Raw genomic sequence first — 15,819 nt, forward strand, 5'->3', positions numbered from 1 at the left:
TGTGTATTTAGCCTTGGAAGATCCTACAAAAACAGTTTTCTAAAGTGGTTATACCGGGGCTGAGGACTTTGCTCAGCAGCATAAGTGCCAGCCTTGCAAGCACACGGTCATGAGTTTGATCCCCAGTACTGATAAAAAAAATAAAATTAAAGGGGTTTTACCAATACATTCTCCACCAGCAATGTCTAAGAGCTGCAGCTCTCTTTCCCAGGCAAATTTCTGAACTTCAGTCTCCTGGCAGGCGTGCAGCTGGACCCCAGCAGCACATCCCAGCTTCCATATTCAGTAACGTGTTCGATGCTTTCTAAGATATTTCATGGCATTCTGGATGTATTCTGGGACATGTCCGTTTATCTTTAAATCTACTTCTTAATAGAGGCTGGGATGATAAGCTATGCCTCTAAACTAGTCTTTTAAAACTAGAGTAACTCCTCATGCAGAATCAGTACAAGTCTAACCAGATGACAGTGAATCTGCTGAACACCAAAAAGGTGATAGAGATGAGGGCACTGGGGCATGGAAGCAGAGAACCTAAGAGCTGTGGCGAGAGGACACTGGGGCTGACTCCTTGAACGGTTCACATTTAAGGGCTGGCATTAGCAGTACCCTATCCACAAACACACTGCCCAGGCGGCACCAGAACTGGTGCCAAAGTTCCCCAACCTCCAGCTCTGACACTCTTTTTGGGACAGAGAACTGTGAGGGATTCCTGTTAGAACATGTAAGATGTGTATGAAAACCATGCACAGCTCAGCCTCTCTGTGTTGAAACAGTTGTCTTCTCTAGGACTTCTAGGCCCCGATCTTGGCCTTCCCCAAGGCTGCTCAGTTGAATCAGCACAGATGCACCAGGGGTCCTCAAGTTACTGAGGATACAGCTCCTTACAACAGCAGTGAGTGGGAAAGGCCCAGACCCATGAAATGAGAGTTTGTGGCCAGACTTGCTGCTATGGAAACACTGTGTGTATCATGTAGAGGGGTGAACTCTACAATCTTATCAAGGCAGATCACAAAGCTCCACTCTACTGTTTATCAAATGGGATGTGGAGTGAAAGAATTGCAAATGAAGGGTTTTCTTTTAGTGGCATAAAATACAAAGGTAAATAAAGCCAGGGCAGAGGAGAGAAAAAAGCTGTGTAGAACAAGCATTCCATTTCATGCTTAAGGAAACCTCACCATCAAAATGAGAAGACAGGTCACCAGGGGCTAGGGAGTCCAGGGAAGACCTACTGCCATACACGGCTGCATCCCAAGCCACCTCTTCTGGGCAACTGCAACAGAGGGGTAGGTCCATGCAAGCACTGCCCTCCATGAAACTGTTCTGGGAGTCAAGTGGGCATCATAACGCCAGACCCACAGATGGGAAATTAGAAAGCTGACTTCGGTTTCAATACCCACAATCTTTTGAAAAGAGATCATTCTTACAGGATTCTTGCCATGTGCATCTTAAATTATATGCTGGAGCAGGGTCTTATGAAGACCTACTATGACATAAATCCTTAATCTGTTTCAAAGTATTTGCAAAATATTCTGTCTTTGTAATTGTATTCAGCCATGAAGAAATAATTATACTTTGGGTATTTCACTGGCCAAACAAAAAACACATGTGACTTAAAGGCAGCCAGGTGATGGGCAACCTGCACCCTCAGCATTGAGACCCCTGGAGTGCTAGTTCACAAGTGCGCCCTCTTTGCTTCCCACTTATTCTTCAGCTTTGCTCAAAATGACTTCAACAAGCACTTAAGGGCTCCACCACCTAATTCTTAAAGCTAAATGACACTTTCTGTTTTTTAAAATTTTATTTTAAAGGAAATAAAACAACAAATAAAACGGAACAAAAAATGAGAAAAATATTGGATTACAAACAAGACAGTAGGAAATCTGTACTAGTAACTATGTTGCATATTGTTATACTCTAAATAAATGCCTCTATGGGCCTTAGGTCTGCAAAGTCAGTCAAACTATACAAGTGTTAAGTTGTTTCTTTATGTCGGTTGCTACCTCTCAGCCTGTGTTCCTCCAAATCAGCTGGTTGCTTGGTGTGGGTATGAGTGTTCTCTCCCAGGCTGTGTGACTGCCTCTGGCTTTCTGGAGGGCATGGCCTGACTCCTTGGTTCTCTCCTGGCCCACGTGACTCCTAACTGATGCTTTCAAATCCTCTCATATGACTTTCTGGGCATACAAACATCATTCTCCTGGTTTCACTGTCCTCTCCAGGGTGGTAGTTTCTATGATTTTTTCCCTCATTTTATATGTAACTTTATCCTTTTTTCCTCTTTGAAATAAAGTGGATTTAAAAAAGAAAAGAAAAGGAGAAAAAAGTTCCTATGTTTTAAAAAGATTTCTTTCTCCTTACTTAGCTGGGTTCTGTAGGGTTATATCTGCTGAACATTTTCGTACCCTAACACTCACTGTAGGCAAACCTACTTTCACAGGTTAACATTTTACTAATAATTTTCAAATCTACACCTCCAGCCCAGTCTTCTCTCCTGATTTCCAGAGCCTAAGATCTAGCCGCCCAACGACACCTCTACTTGCGTATCCTCCAGGTACCTCCAATGAATCATATCCACTGGAAGTCAAAAACAGCCTGTTTGAATGTCAACCCTTACCTCTGCGAATGGTCCTATGTTCCCATTCTGGGGATGCATACAATTCCATCTGGCTATCAGAACAAACACTTAAGAGTTGCTCATGTCACTTCTACCTTTCTCTGACAATGTCTAAGCGGTCACAAAAATTGTCAGGTTTCTGCATCTCTAATCTACTACCTTATCTCTACTGCTGCTACAGTTTGGATCTCAAATGCCCCCCTACAGTCCATGAGTTAAGTCGTTCCAAAGGATGGTGCTATTGGAAGGCAGTGGAACCTTTATGAGTGGGGCCTTGAGGGAGGGCTATAGTTAATTGGGAATATGCCCTTGAAGAGGACTGTGGGGTTCCCTGCCCTCTTCTTACTCTTTGTTGCTTCCTAGCCATGAGATAAATGGGTCTGCTCCACCACATGCTCCTGCCATGAGTTGCTGCCTCACCGATCATGGACTGGAGCCCCTAAAACTGTGAGCCAAATAGAATGTTTTCTCTCTAGAAGTAAACAATCTCAGGTATTTTGTTATAGTGATAGAAACCTGACTACACATCTTCAGAACACCAGCACCTCTCATCTCGATGAAGGCAACACTGATACGAAGGGCAGTCTGACCAACAGCTATAGCTCAAACCTCTCCAGGATTTTCACATTTTTCAGTTAAATGCCAAGCTATTTAGACTGCCTTATGAGACCCTCTGGGCCAAACCTGAACTAACTTTCTGGCCCTCTCTTTTTACTCCTCACCTCTCTACTTGCCTTGTACTTGAACCTTCTCATCTCCTTGGCTCAGCCTTCTTCCTTCACTTCAAGACACCATACACATTACCTGCTTCCACACCTCGTCAGTGCCTGCCAAAGCTAAATGGCGCTATGTCTAAGCTGTTTTTCAGGTAACACTGAGGCAGCCTTCCACTCTAGATATGGTACCAGATGATGCAATTTGCAAAGCAACTTTCCCTCTATTCAACATGCATTTCATTATCTCCATAAAATCTGCCAAGACTCTGGAAATGTGTAGGTGCATTTCACACTTATACTTTGTAAGAATTTATACACACACTCCTTTCTCCCAGAATGCTAAAAACAGTCTTAAACCATCTTCAAAACCCTGCTGAGGTGTCAGTTCTGCTCAATTTCCTTTGCTGTATCTTGAGGATCCAATGCTATATTCTTATGTTGCAGGCACTACATTGTATCATAATCTCTTTGGTGTTTCTATTGTGCTCCTTTTATTTTTACTTTCAAAGCTATAAATAAGCACAGATTTAAAAAGAAGAGGAGTTTGCTTGTAGTAATGGAATTACTACCAGCTGTGAATTTGCATGTCAACCTTCCCACAGAGAAGCAACTGGAAAACACACTGAAATATTTGTTTAAAGTCACTAGTGCAATACCTGGGTGCGGGGGTAAAGAAGACCAAGACCTTGAGCAGAAGGAAACCAGAGAGGCGTGGATGAAGTTCAGGGCTGCTTCTTCCCACAAGGCAGCTCTATATGGCCAAGAAAAAGGCTGAGCAAAGCCCGGCGAAATCTCACGGGGCCAGTTAGACAGTTAAGTGTAGTGCTTAGCCCAGGAGAACTGCCCTGGGAAACAGTAGTGCTCTGGGTGGGACAATCCAAAGGTCATGCCCCACAAGGTCACCTGGAAATGGACCTCCCAGTTTCCAGTCAGTGCAGCCCTTGCTTATGACAGTAAGGTCTCTACCTTTACCCCCTCCCAGAACTGGTTCTGCAGCAAAAATCTGCTAGCTTTTTTTTTTTTTGTCGTTTTGAGACAGGTCTCACACTATACAGTTCAGGCTGGCCTTGAGCTCACTTTGTAGCCCAGGCTGGTTTCAAATTTGCAATGATCCTCCTGCCTCAGCTTCCCGAGTACTGAGATTATAGGTGTGTTCCACCATGCCCAGCTGCCTGCTTTTTTGTTGGCTTTCCTCCTCCTACAGATTCTGAGATTTTCATCCTTCCCCTCTACCTGTAGCTGTCCTTCATCTTTGAAAATTTCACTGCCATCTTACTTGTGTTCATCCCTTATTCTCTTTGGCTTCTAAACAATTTCTCTGCTTTAGTGGACATCACAGTCAGAGACAGTCCTAGGTCTTTCATCACCATTTGGCTGTGGTCTAACATGAGTGAGCGACAAACAGTTTAGGAATCGTCCTATTAGTCATTGTACATTAGTAACAAGCTCAGTGTCTGACACGTGGAAGTACTCAAAAAACAAGGGAACTGTGGGAAGTTGCCATCATGATTGTAGCATCCGTTTCCTCCCTTTCTGGACCCTCACAGTGAACTACACCTGGCCACCTGGCGGAATCAAGGGCCCGGCGGGTCTCACCTGTGTAGTGCTCGTTGCCTTGAGCAGCACAGGTGAGGAGCTGTGCCATGGAGGAACCCACTGCCTTCGAGGTGCTTCCCAGGTCTTGAGCACATTTTTCCAGCTATAATAATATCCAAAAAGGAGAGAACTCAGAGGGAGGGAAATATTCAGCAGTCTCGACATAATACAAACATAAAGCAGAGCAAACCTTAAGCATGAGCACCTTCCCACTGAACGTACGCATGCTACTAGGCGGCAGCAGCAGTAGGACAGTATAGAAAAAGAGCCCAGCTTTCCTGTCAGTGAATCTGGGTGCATACCCTGCCCCCCATTACTAGCTGGGTGCTCCAGCCTGTTTCCTGAAATTATAACACCTAGCCAAAAAGATTTGCAGAAAATGTAGGTTCTTCACGAATGGTAGCAACTAGCATTATGCTTTTAGAAGCTAATTTGGAGAGTCTAAAATGATTCCTTTACAGCTATTAATTATGCCTTTGCAGAAAGTGGGCAGACATTCTGCTGGATCATCTTCCTATCAAGTGGCACCATTAACATTGCTCAGTTTGATCATTATTCTTTTGTTCCTTCTTCTCTTCCTCCTTCCCTTTCTTTTTTTCTTTCTTTCTTTGGAACTGGGAGTGGAAACTCAGGAGGACCTCAAGCTTGTCAGGCAGGCTTTGTGCCACTGAGCTATATCCCCGGTCCCATTACACTTTAAACAGTTCCACCAGAAAGGAAATCCCTGAGTAATAGAGGTGTGGGGCGGTAAATGAGAAGATATGCAACGGCAAAGTGTTTGCTTGCTTCCTATGAAAAGTATGTTATCTTGTTCTATAAATTTCACACAAAATTCAGAGAATGGCTCAAGTGTAGTGGTGCATGCCGTAACCACAGCACTCAGGAAGCTGAGGCAGAAGGATTGCTGTGAGTTGAGACCAGCCTGAACTGCACAGTGAGTTGAAGGCCAGCACCAAATACATAGCAAGACTTTGGCTCAAAAACAAAAACAAAAACAAAAAACCCTCAAGACAATCAAGAGAACAAAGTCGGTAAAGACTTAAGGTACACATGATCATCTGATTAGTGGAAGAGGACAACACTTTGGAAGAGAAATGAAACTGCACCCTAAGAGTGCAGAAAGGCAGAAGAAAACACATGCAATTTTAGCAGTCCAGTGCCATTCGTGTAAGAGCCCTCGCCATCTACTGAAAACAGACGCAGGCCCGCCATGGCCCACAACATAAAGCAATGCACATTTTCTCTCTCTCTCTCAAATTACTTTTTTCACAATGCATTTTCCTTTTAATTTTAGGAAAAAATACTTTTTTATGTGTAAGAGGTTTCTACACCCTTCTTCACCTACTGTAAGACTAGAATTCATGGTGTGACAGCCCCCCAGTCTCCCTGGAGCACAGACATTTGGACAGACACATGGGAGTGTGCACAAAGCTTCCAGCTCCAGTGCCAGCCCCGACTCTGTCATCTGCTGGGTATTGTCAGTTACGTGGCTCAGCCTCTCCAAGCCTGTTTCTTCATCTTCACAGTGAGGGCAACCTGATTCCCCAGAGATTTTGGAGTGCTGCCTACTACCAGGCATTGTCCATGGTACATTAGATCTCCTGATGTCTATTTCTGTTTTAAAAGTCTTGCATTCATTCGAAGAGCATCAATAGTTAATGGTAGCAGCTACGAGGCTGGGGATATAGCTCAGTGGCACATCTTGCCTACTGTGCTTGAGGTCCTGCATTTGAACACCAGCACTGCAGAAGTTAGGGTGGGGGAGTCCCTCAGGTTTGGATTCAAACCTCAGTTCTGCCACTAATAAGTGAGTAAATTGGAGATCTCTGTTTATTTCAGGGGAGCTGGGTTTAAAAACATGTGTTTATTACCATTAAAGTCAGAATAAACTAGACTGTGTGCGAGTGCTGACCAGGGGCTGAATAAGTGGTAGAATTTTATGAGCAGTGCTCAGAAGAATATGGGAAAGTCAGTATACAGAAATGAGGACTGGTAGGGGCCCAAGATTTAGCTCAGTGTAAGCACCTGCCTGGCAGGCGCGAGGTTTTGAGTTCAATCCCCAGTATCAAAAAAAAAAAAAAAAAAAAAAGAGAGAGAGAGAGAGAGAGAAAGAAAGAAAGAAAAGAAATGAGGATTGGTGAAATTTTGGCCAAAAATTTGGCCAAAAGCACCAGAACTTATCATTCTATGACTGAAGTACATATGTTCTATTCACAACTTTACTGCCATAAAGTCTGTGCTGTTATCCAGCTCAGGGCCTTGTGTTACATAAATGATTTTATTTTAAATATGATGTTGACCACCTTTTCTCTGTTTACGGTTTATAACCTCACTGCCTTCCACTGGAGATCTGGCTCCACCAGCTGCAGGTAACATTCTTTTTAGAAGAAGACCACTAGATTGTGACTCTGGGATTTGTCACTTACCAAAAAGAGGGGTGTATGTTAACAGGTGCCTGTGCATCATGAGCAAAACCCCAGGAAAGGCATTGCTAAAGGTCCTCATGGGGTGATCGCTATCTTGATGCAGCTCCAAAACTATGTGACAAGCCTAGTGCACTGAGTTCCAAATGCTTGAAATTCAGGGAAACTATCCCAACTTCTACAAGTACCTCACCGTGATAAGAATAGAAGCTGGAACCTACAGCCATCTGGCTGGGCCAGCTTACCGTTTCCCCCGGAAGTGGTTTCAGCTGACTCTCCCCAGCTGCCATCTTGGCGTCCTGCAGCTCATTCTTCAGAGTCTGCACCGTATTCAGGGCTGAATCGATTTCCATAGGACCACAGGCTTCGTGGGCCTGTCAAGAGTGGAGGAGTATGCACACACAGTCACCCACCGTGATCACACTAAGATACTTTCTGGATACACCCCTTGACTCTCTGAGCCCAAGAGTAGGAGGCCGAGGAAGCAACTACTTCCCCAGGGTACAAAAATCACCTTCAGTTGGGACCCTGGTCTACCCTTCCTAAATAATCAACTGTGCACATCTCTTCTCTGGATGTATTTAAAGTTCTTCTGTATCTATTTTATCCACACTTACAGCTCCCTTTATTCACTGTGGCTGTGCTGCAGAGATGGAGCCTTTAATATAGCAAGAATCCACACAGAGCGCTCAAGTATGTGGCTGAATGAATAAAGAAAGCAATCCAGGACATTAGAGCCAAGCCTACACAAATCCTTATTCTCCTCACAAAATTTCCAGATTATAAATCATTATCTCCCCATCCTGAAGACTATAAAGTTTTAAGACGGTCCTTTCATTTTCTTAACCATTTAGAATATTGGTTTCCAAACCCAGGTGATCCAACACATCATGAATTAGGTAATGCACGTATAATAATTGATCAGAATACTAATTACTGAACAATTTTAATTTCTTTCCTATTTATATAGTAATGACAGTAGCAGCAGTAACTATTAATTGATTTTTATGTGCTAGTCCTGTTAGGTTGAGGAAAATACATCACAGAAGAGGTGAACTCACAAGATTTAATCAGTGACAGGGCCAGAATTAAATGCAGTCTGTGAGCTTCCACAGTCTGGGCATTAAGCCTTCCAGTACATAAGGAAGATGCTGACAGGCTCTCCTCATGCCTCCCCGCATCTGGTGGACAGTCGTGCTTGGACCTCACTCTGGAGCTTCACTGTTCCAGAGCTCGTGTTTATTATTGGTGTGTGTCTAAGATTCACTGACAGAACTTCAAGCCAAGCACAGATGTGCAAGATCTATGGGCCGAGATTCTAACTTGGGGCCCAGAAATCTGCATTCAACAAGCACCTTCGGTAATTCTAGAAGTACTCTGCAAAACAGTGCAAATAGATCTTTCTCGAGGGCTCTGAGCTCTAGTTACTTTGGCAATGCAGGGCACTGCTCACATTACGAATGCCAGTCAGCTTCTAGCTCCTCTTCTTGTTTCTATGAGGAATTGCTCAAATAAACATTCATGAATTCACGCTGGAACTTCATGCTAACATCGCATCAGAGTAGTAATGAGGTCCTATGGTAATTAATACGCTTCAGAAATAGCAACTTATTTTGCCCCAAATTTTGTTGCACTGAGAACTCTTTAAAGTAAATGCTTCTATGTAAAATGCAAAAATTTTCTAAGGAAAAAAAGATAGTAAAGATGATTCCCTCCATTAGATTTTCCCTAAATCATTTGTTAGATTCTCAAGATGATATCTGGAGATATGATCACTTATTCCTGTATTTTACATCTGAAATTCCCCCAAAAGATCCATGTGTTAAGGGCTTGGTCCCCAGTCTTTCCTACTGTTTGGAGGCAGGGGAATCCTTAGGAGGTAGGGCCTGCTGGAAAGAAGTTATGTCACTGGGGATACGACCCTGAGGGCCTTTTCCTATGTCCCTCTCTTTTGCTTCCCAGCCAGCATGAGGTAACAGGTATTCTCTGCTATGTCCGCTCCTGCCACGATGCTCAACAAGAGTCATCTGTAATCACAAGATGAAAACCGTATCTGGGAGACAGTGCTAAATACAGTGCAAACCAACCGATGGGAGAATCTTTACCGGTCATGCAATCAGCCTGGACACCTCCGCCAGGAAACAGGTCCAGCTGTGCTCAGGCCCTGGGCAGCACCCCACTACACCAGCACCCCACTACACAATGATGAGCTGCGGCTCTAACAGTGAACCGCCGTGAGCAGCCCGACTTGCCTTCTGCGAGGCTGTGCGCAGCTCTGCCAGGCTGGTCGCTAGGTTCTTGGCACACTGACTCAGCTGCATGGCTGCAGCCTGGTCACTCACGGTGGGCACTGCGGCCTTGGCGGAGGACACCATCTTGCTCCCAGGCTGTAAAGAGATGAACAGAAAGTGAGACAACTCTGTGGCAGCGGGAGGCAGAGACCCCCAGGCAAGGTCTCCATAGTGACCAGGACTTACTTTCGTCCTGAAAATAGAGAGGCATTAAACACCAATTTGTTCTTCCCTCTGACCCTAAAAATTACCACCCCAAATCAGACGCCAGGGCAGTACGCATTCTAGAGACACATTTTAAAAAGTATGCTTCATAGGTGGTGGACAGAGCAGGGCAGGTAAAATTAGTAGAGCAGCTCAAAGTAGGCTTCTTTGTGTTTCTCAACATAAGCTCTTTACTTGAATTTCAAATATATACAATGAACTGTTTTGATACTGAAGCCAAATAAAATAACTTCACATCTCATAAGCCAAAATGATTTCACCATGTGAGTATCCTAATGGTCAAAAATAAGATACCAATAACACTGTTTTCTTTTAGAATCTCTTTGTTTCTGACTGTAATATTTTATTGGTCCTATAGTATTCCATTGTATACACCTGTTAACATTTCTCAACCCCCTTATTACCGGGAACGTTTCCATTTTTCTTCAATGTAATAAATAATGACCAATTAATAGCTAAATGTATGTACATATTTATAATTTTCTTTGTATTTTTTTTTGAGATGAGGGTCTTGCTATGTTGTCCAGACTAGCACTGAACTCACAAACTTCCAAATAGCTGCTGTGTATAAATTTTTAAAAGAAGAATTTTAGGATCAAAAAGCCTGTACACTTTAACGTTTTTAACATACATGCTACAAAACTGATCTTAGACAAGTTGTAACAATTTAAGTGCCAGATCATAAATATGAAAGAAAAAGCTACTACTTCTAATATTTAAAGAATTAATGAGGAGTAATAAGAAAACCCAGCATGACTACACAAAAAGCATGAATAGATAATTTCACATGACAAAAACAAAGTGAAGCACATAAAAAATGTTTAACATTGTGAAAAGCAAGGAAATAAAAATCAAATTTTACACAAAAAATTGGCAAACACATGTTTCTTAAAAGCACTTAACTCTCCATCTTATAAAAGATGTATTAAAAGCATGCTACATATACTGCCAGCTGTAAATTTAGATTTGTTCAACTTTCTGGAAGGGCAATTTTACAACTTGCAGAGAGGAAGTTTAAAATGGGTGAGCTTGCTGGGGGTGTAGCTCAGTGTTACAGCACCTGCCTCACACATGATAGGTTTGATGGGTTTCATGTGCAGCTCGTACACACACGTACAAAATAACGTATGAACTTTTTGACCTATCAACTCTAGTGCTATTTATTTTTAATGCTGTCGTTGCTTGCAAAGAGCTAAGTGTCTATGATGACAAAGGGTAAGGTCAATGGAACCAGGAACATGCCACATTCCTATACCCTAACACCCTACAGTCCTGCTGTGGGGGTGGGGACAATGCATACAGCGGCTGGTTAGGGACCTCTAGGGAGGAGACACTTTGTCAAATTTATACATGTTAGTGTCCTGAGTTGTCTTCAATCTTAATTTCTAGAAATTTATGGTAAAGAAGTCATTCAAGAGGGAAAGAAAGACTTGAGCACAGAAAGAAAATCATATTCCATTATTCTGTGAAGGCAAAAAATGTAAAAACTTGTATGGCCAATGACGGGAAGGTAGTTAAACATACAGTATGGCCACAGATTTTTCAAAACCATAGAAGTCCAGATGAGAATGAAAAACCTAAAGGGTCCATCAGGCGTGGTGGCAGATGCTGTAACCCTAGTATACCGGATGCTGAGGCAACAAGATTCCAACTTTGAGGCCCGCCTGGCCAACTTAGTAAGCCTGTATCTCAAAATTAAACTTCAGAAGGCTCGGGAATGTAGCCCAGTCACACAGCGCTGGCCTGGCATGCGTGAAGCACCGGGTTTGATTCTGACTGCCACACAAAACCAATATGAAACAATAACAAAAACCAAAGGATGTACATACAACACATCCCAATTCAAAAATCATACACACGCACACATACATCTCCTTGTGCATCTGTGTGTAGTTTAAATATGTGGAATAAAAACTTTCAACTTTTATTTCTGCATGTTGGGGTTCTAGCACAGGAAAAAAAAATCAACCCAATGAAGGTCCTGCAACTTCAGGTTGAACTAGAAAGGAATGCAGAGCTGAAACGCATCCTTGCACCAACTGTGTAAGGATGTAAGTAGAGACAAAGTGCTTACAGAGAGGTTTGACTATAAGAAGCATGAACAAGGAAGTTTTCTCATGATGCTCTCATTTGCCTTAGTATGAATCTACCATACTATGGGGGAGCTCACTGGTACACAACTTGCCTGGCATACGCAAGGCTATGGGCTCATGCCCAGCACCACAAACCAAACCAAACTACACCAAACCCAACCCCCCAACAAATTTACCCCTCACCCCACAGAGGGATCACAGTCCTGACTAACAGCCAATGGCTACCAGGAAGGTGCTCATACTCAGAAAAGAAAACATGAAACACACTTGGGTTTTCCCAGTCCATGAACAAGAGCATCAGGTGCTCTAGAAAGCTAAAGCACAACTGGCCCTGGGCCGTTCATCACTGTTTGGAACTTACTGAATTCTTTTCTCTCTTTAAGGAAAAATGAGTAAGCTCCTCCTGAGAAAAATGGATTGCACACTATCTTCCCAGGGCAGTTCCCTGCACAGCAGCATTTTGCTTTGCCAGGTGAAACCTTCTTCTCCCAAAGCTGGACATGCAAAGTTGTAGCCAAGGCTGTGGGATTCACTCACCCCTCTCCGTGAGAACTAGGGCAGCCCCCGGCCCAGCCAGGGGCTCCAGGGAAGACCAAGGGGACTGATTCCTTACCTGGAGAAAGTTCTGACTGGAGATGATGAGCGCCAGCTGGGCGCTGAGGTCCTCTGCTTGAGCTTGGCTCCCTCTCACACCCTGGACGAGCTGAGGAATGTGATCCGCCACCGCCTGCAGGAAGCCAGGAGACAGACACTGAGCAGAGGGCTGCAGGTATTAAAAGAGGGTGGGCAATGACCCAAGTGACTTGTGTTTTGGATGAGCTGGCTACACCCAAGGGACGCTAATCCTGGCACTTGGATTTCACATGTTTAGCTAGGTCCTTGCCAACACTGAAACTCGTTCTGAGTCTTCTTCTTCTTGTACTCTATCTTGTGGTCCCAAAGGTCTCAATGCATTTGGAAGAAACTGAGTCTGCATAACAAAGCCTTAAGGGAACTTCCCTAGATGTCATATGGCTGTAAAATTGGTATCAAAGGACCTTCAAGATTCACAGGCAGATGAACTGAAGTCAGATGGTCCCATCATGAGAAGAAACTGAGTGAAGGACTTAGCTGTCACGTATGTAAGTGCTCTCAGCACTTTCTCTGCATGCATGCTCTGTGTGCCAGCCTTCGTGGGTCGTGGCTCCCACTTCTCAATCCTAAGCAGTACTCACCATTTGTCAGACTGAAAAACCTAGAGCCCAGGGCGAAGGAAACAGGAGCAGCACCCAGCAGGCCTGCTGGGTTAGGGTTAGGTGCTGCTCCTGTTTCCTTCGCCCTGGGCTCTAGGTTTCCTCTCAGCCCACTCCTGCTCTTCTAAGCCAGGCTTTAGGGGTCATGGTAGCTCAGCCACTATTGCTGGTAAAGGTACCTAATGGCCTAGTGATAGTTTTTTTCCAAAAACCCTCTCCAGCAGGACTTAAAACAATACTTCCATGTCAGTTTCCCCAGCCTTTCCTAGACCAGCTGGTTCCAGGATCTTGGGTCCATTTTTCCTTGTCTACTTCGAACTCATGAACAATACTCTTCTCAGTTTCTGGCAATGACACTGAGACACTGCATCTCTGGTCCCTATGCAAGAGAGGGGCAGAAGACTCACCCTGTCCTGTGTCCTTACACATGAGCAGCATGGGCTCCCCAATAAGGGGAAAGGCAGCTTGAATTGAGGCCTGAATGGGAAGCTCCCCCGACCCCTCCATGGCCCCCAGGCACAGCTATCTGGGGGCCCTGGCATGGCTGACGGGAGCTCTTCCTCCTAGAGGGCGTCTTCCCAGCTTCTACTAATACAGCTTCAGGAGACCCCAGCCTGATGTGTGCCCATGTGTGGTCACTGCTCTGCAAGTGGACACTGGTCTGCCACCACTCAGGTGTCCAGGCAGAGTCAGCTCCTTGGGCCCCAAAAGCAGGCACAAAGGTGGCTGTTATCACTTCAACATAGAACCAAGGCCCAATCTTAGACAAGTGAGTCACACCAGAAAGTACCAGAGCACAATTTCACCAAGGCCAGAAAGGAGGAGGTAAGTCCTGTGGGAGGAGCCAGCAGGAAACAGGAAATGAGCCAGCTACAGAGTAGAGGCGGAGTGTGATACCAACCCCTCCGACGGGACCCTGGGAGACATAATGCTTCATCACTGTTTCAGAGCCCTTAGAAGGCCTCACTGATTCCTTGATTCAGTCCCTCAAAAAGAAGAGAAGGCGGACAAAAACCAGACCCAGGACACCTGGAGCTGGCATAAATGAGTTTAGGCCTGGCAGAATCTGTTCTCATGAGTTCCCGGAGCCACACAGCCCACCGGTCCCAGTGGGGCTGTTGCCGCAGAACCGGGCTTCCTGTGCCACGCTAAAACCCACCTTGCAGCTCTGGACCAGCTGCTGCTGGGCGGCAGGGTTCTTGTTGGAAACTGCTGCGTTCTGGGAGGCGGCGATGGTCTGCGTAGCCGCTGCTGCGGCCTGTTTGGCTGCAACCTGCGAAGGGGAATGAGATGCGTGGGTGTAGGTTTGCAGATGGTACTATGGACACCCACGCATGATTTCACTTCCGCTGCAGGCCCACACGGCTTTGCTGCTTCGAGAACTCCAGGAATAGATGCCACCTTTTAAAAGCCATGATGAGCCCGACCTTGCCACATCCTGCTGTTTGCATGGGTGCAACAGAAGCAGACAAGCTTGACAGCTCCAAATGCAGTGCATTTCTGTCTTTTTTAAAAAGAAAAAGGACAGTCCCAAGATCATGCTGGCACTAATAACTAGCAACTCCAAGCCTACAAGTTCAAGGGAAACAGATCTCACTTGGGAGCACAGATGCAGGAGCCCATGACTTTCCTGACTTAGCACCTGCAGCCCTGGCTCAAACACACAAGGTAGCTGGCTGTGGTGGCTCAGGCCTGTAATCCCAGCACCCAGGAGGCTGAGGCAGGAGGATCACCAAGAGGTTGAGGCCAGTTTGGGCCACACAGTGACAGCCTGTCTCAAAACAAAAAAAGAAGGGCACAGACTGTGTTCCTGGGCACTCCGCTGAGTTCCTGCTTTGTCTGAGCAGGGAGGCCACTTTCTTTCCACAACACAGCAGAGGGGCAGGCACTCAACCAGCTAAAGATGTAGTGTATACTCAGGGAAGAAATGAAACATTTTATTAGGTGGTTTTGTTACTGTCTCAACCCACTCATCAGAAAGAAATATTCTGAAAAAGGAAACAAGTATTTTTTTCTTATTCTCTCCCATACCTCTCTAACTAACCCCAATCCCCACCCCCTCACACCAGTCTTTTAAAGTCCCTGTTTTCTATGGGAAGCCCTGAAAAAAATCATTGCTTCCAATATGATGTAAATATTTTCAGTGGCTGGTCCTCCCGAATAGGCCCGCCCTTTCATGGCAGGGAAGAGAGCTGGCTGAAAATTGTGTGTTCTATTTCTGAATGTTAGGGAAGGATCATTACTTTCAGAAGGCACAATTCTGAGCAATTTTTTCAAATTGTGTCAATGCCTTTAAAGCACCCACACTATCCACCAAAGCTGTTAACCTTGATTTAGCTCTCTTTATATGGACATCACCTTGTTGACTCAACTATTTTTTTTTACATGACTCTTTGTAATCTAAAATAGGAATCCCCCAAAGCCGGCCTCTTTCCCGACCTCCAGCCGGTTGACAATTTTCTTCTTAATGGCGTTCTGGGCTGCAGCATTAGTTGCCACACGGAGACCTTCGGCAGCCTCTCTCAGCCGATGTTGCTGGTCTTCGTTGTCCGGGTTGGCTGCGGCCCCCTGCAAAGGTGAAAATAAAGATCTCAAGTGGGCTGGGGGACAGAGTGCCACGCTCACCAAATAC

At 44.9% G+C, this 15,819-nt stretch overlaps 1 protein-coding gene across 7 annotated transcripts in view; it reads right to left on the bottom strand.

The window, feature by feature from the left end:
* Positions 1 to 15,819, bottom strand: part of Tln2 (talin 2) — a 377,519-nt gene that overhangs the window by 93,608 nt on the left and 268,092 nt on the right. For all 7 annotated transcript variants that reach the window (XM_063243368.1, XM_063243367.1, XM_023562272.2 and 4 more), the window contains 6 exons: positions 15,627 to 15,755; positions 14,347 to 14,460; positions 12,569 to 12,682; positions 9,599 to 9,733; positions 7,592 to 7,720; positions 4,924 to 5,026 (listed from right to left, as the gene is read on the bottom strand). In XM_063243368.1, coding sequence (XP_063099438.1) covers positions 4,924 to 5,026; positions 7,592 to 7,720; positions 9,599 to 9,733; positions 12,569 to 12,682; positions 14,347 to 14,460; positions 15,627 to 15,755 — 724 coding nt within the window. The remainder of the gene's footprint in view (positions 1 to 4,923; positions 5,027 to 7,591; positions 7,721 to 9,598; positions 9,734 to 12,568; positions 12,683 to 14,346; positions 14,461 to 15,626; positions 15,756 to 15,819) is intronic.

The sequence above is a fragment of the Cavia porcellus genome, unplaced genomic scaffold, assembly GCF_034190915.1.
Source record: "Cavia porcellus strain 051 isolate PalLab524CR breed Dunkin Hartley unplaced genomic scaffold, mCavPor4.1 scaffold_38, whole genome shotgun sequence".
In the NCBI taxonomy this organism is placed as follows: Eukaryota; Metazoa; Chordata; class Mammalia; order Rodentia; family Caviidae; genus Cavia; species Cavia porcellus.